This window comes from Carlito syrichta, unplaced genomic scaffold (genome assembly GCF_000164805.1).
Source record: "Carlito syrichta isolate Samal-C Ts95f unplaced genomic scaffold, Tarsius_syrichta-2.0.1 Scaffold288281, whole genome shotgun sequence".
Classification (NCBI taxonomy): Eukaryota; Metazoa; Chordata; class Mammalia; order Primates; family Tarsiidae; genus Carlito; species Carlito syrichta.
Window position 1 is genome coordinate 37,759 of NW_007232377.1, and position 2,697 is coordinate 40,455.

General features: G+C 42.5%; 1 protein-coding gene across 3 annotated transcripts in view; it reads right to left on the bottom strand.

The window, feature by feature from the left end:
- The window catches only part of XRCC6 (X-ray repair cross complementing 6), a 40,658-nt gene that overhangs the window by 31,823 nt on the left and 6,138 nt on the right, over positions 1-2,697 (bottom strand). For 2 of the 3 annotated variants that reach the window (XM_021710198.1, XM_008053557.2), the window contains exon 3: positions 1,916-2,028. The exons of the other annotated variant lie outside the window; for it this stretch is intronic. In XM_021710198.1, coding sequence (XP_021565873.1) covers positions 1,916-2,028 — 113 coding nt within the window. The remainder of the gene's footprint in view (positions 1-1,915; positions 2,029-2,697) is intronic. 3 annotated transcript variants of the gene reach the window in all.

Consider the following 2,697-nt stretch of genomic DNA (forward strand, 5'->3'; position numbering starts at 1 on the left):
GGCTGCGGTGGCCAGGAGCGGCCACTGCACTCCAGTCTGGGCAACAGAGTGAGACTCCAACTCAAAAAAAAAAAAGAAAATTCTACTCTATGAAACACACAAAAGAAAGTTATCTTTTTAATTAAAGTGAAAATTATATAACAAAATTAATCCTTCTAAAGTGAACAATTAAGTGGTTACCACCTCCTCTCTAGTTCCAAGACATTTTCATTATCCCAAAAGAAAAACCTGTACCCATTAAGCAGAACCCCCTCCCTCCCCCAGATAACTACCAGTCTGCATTCTCTCTTTTTTTTGAGTAGAGAATATCACTCTGTTGTCCAGGTTGGAGTGCAGTGGCACACTCATGGCCACTGCAGCCTCGATCTGCTGGGCTTAGGTGATCCTTCCAAGTAGCTGGAACCACAGGCAAGCGCTACCACGCCCAGCTAATTTTTGATTTATTGTAAAGATGAGGTCTCGCCAAGTTGCCCAGGCGGGTCTCGAACCCGCGGGCTCAGGCAATCCACTCACCTCGGCCTCCCAAAGTGCTGGGATTACAGGCTGAACCACCAAGTCTGGCGAGTACTCAATTTTTAATCTACTGATTATATATAAGGAATGGAATTCCTGGGTAAAATGGTAATTCTATGTTTAAGTCTCTGAGGAACTGCCAAACTGTTTTCCATAATAGCTATACCATTTCACATTCCTATCAGCAATGCACAAGGATTCCAATTTCTCCACAGTCTCACCACTTATTTTCTGCTGTTGTGTTTATTACAGCTTTTGTATATAGAGGGTGTGAAGTGGTACCTCACACTGTGGTGTTAATTTGCATTACTCCCATGACAAAAGATACTGAACATCTTTTCATGTGCTTATTAGCCACTAGTATATCTTTGGAGAAATGTCTATTCAAGTCCTCTGCCTATTTTACATTTGGGGTTGTCTTTATTGTAGTAATCTTTCTTTTTTTTTTTTTTCTGAGTTGGAGTCTCACTTGTCACCCAGCCTGGAGTGCAGTGGTACACTCATGGCCACCGCAGCCTCAACCTGCTGGGCTTATGTGATCCTTCTGCCTCAGCCTTCCAAGTAACTGGAACTACAGGCACACGCCACCGCTTCAGGCTAATTTTTGTGATTTACTGTAGAGATGAGGTCTCACCAAGTTGCCCAGGCTGGTTTCAAACCCTTGGGCTCAAGCAGTTCTCTTGCCTCAGACTCCGAAAGTGCTGGGATTACAGGCTGAGCCACCATGCCTGGCCTTTTTTTTTTTTGAGTCAGAGTCTCGCTCCATCACCCAGGCTGGAGTGCAGTGGCATGCTCATGGCTACCACAGTCTAGACCTGCTGGGTTTAGGCAGTCCTTCTGCCTCAGCCTTCCCAGTAGCTTCTGCAACTAGGTCTACAGGTACGTGTCACCATGCCCAGCTAATTTTTTGGTTTATTGTAGAGATGAGGTCTCACCATGTTGCCCAGGCTGGTCTCATACACAAGAGCTCAGGCAATTCTCTCACTTCCACCTCCCAAAGTGCTGAGATTACAGGTGTGAGCTATCACACCCAGCTTCCCAGACAGTATTCAATTTCCAAATACCATTTACAAGAGGACTCTCTCCCATACCATCATTGCTGGAACTTCCCTGCTTCCTTTACTCTCCCATCTCTGCAGAAGAACCCTACTTCTTGGGGCAATGTGGGGCAGTGTATTCCTACAGAGTCCTAAATTCAAATACAGAATTAAATGGAACTGTTCTCTAATGCTGCTACTCTTTTTCAGCTGCATATATGCCCTCCTGGAAAACTAGCCATCATTCACAAACTTTTCAAAGAATCCATAAATTTTAAAGTGGTATTAATCTTACCTTTTTTTTTAAGTTCAGTGCACACCATAGGATATTTGTCTTTTTTAATTAAATAAAAAGGAAGTGTTACCTGGATGCTCATGTCAAAAGGAGTCAATTCATCTTCACTCTGAGACTCAAACATGGCCTTGGAGGCATCCACCAAAAAAATCAAACTATCTCTTCCTGAATATTTATATTCACCTATAAGGGAAAAAAAATGAAAGGAAATGTTTGTCCTTGTATTCATATTTATGTTTATCATTCATATAAAATAAACAGAAGAAAGTTCAAGGTAGCACGGGCCTATAATCCTGATGCTTTGAGAGGCTGAGGTGAGAAGATCTGTTGAATGTGAAGTTTGAGACTGGCTTGGGCAACATAGTGAGACTCCATCTCTACAAAAAATTAGAAAATGAGACAGGCATAGTGACATGCATCTGCAGACCTAGCTACTTGGGAGGCTAAGGTAGGAGGATTGCTTGAGCCTAGAGTTCAAGGCTGCAATGAGTAATGACTGCACCACCACTTCAGCCAGGGCAATAGAGCAAAATCCTGCCTCAAATAAAAAAAAAAAAAAAAAGAGAAAAGCCCATACAGCAAAAGTGAAATCTAAGCTCAGGCGCAGTGGCTCATGCCTGTAATTCCAGCACGTTGGGAGAGGTACACTGATGCGATGGGTTCCTAGAACACTTACCTAGCAGGGAAAGCCTGTAGTACAAGGGATCTACCCTTCAAAAGATAATTCTGGGTTTTTTTGGGTTCCCCTCATATATTAAGGTTTTAAGCTTTTATTATAAGGTTCACCTTATAATAATCCACTAGGTTATACTTTTTTTTTTTTTTTTTGAGTTGGAGTCTCACTGTCACCCA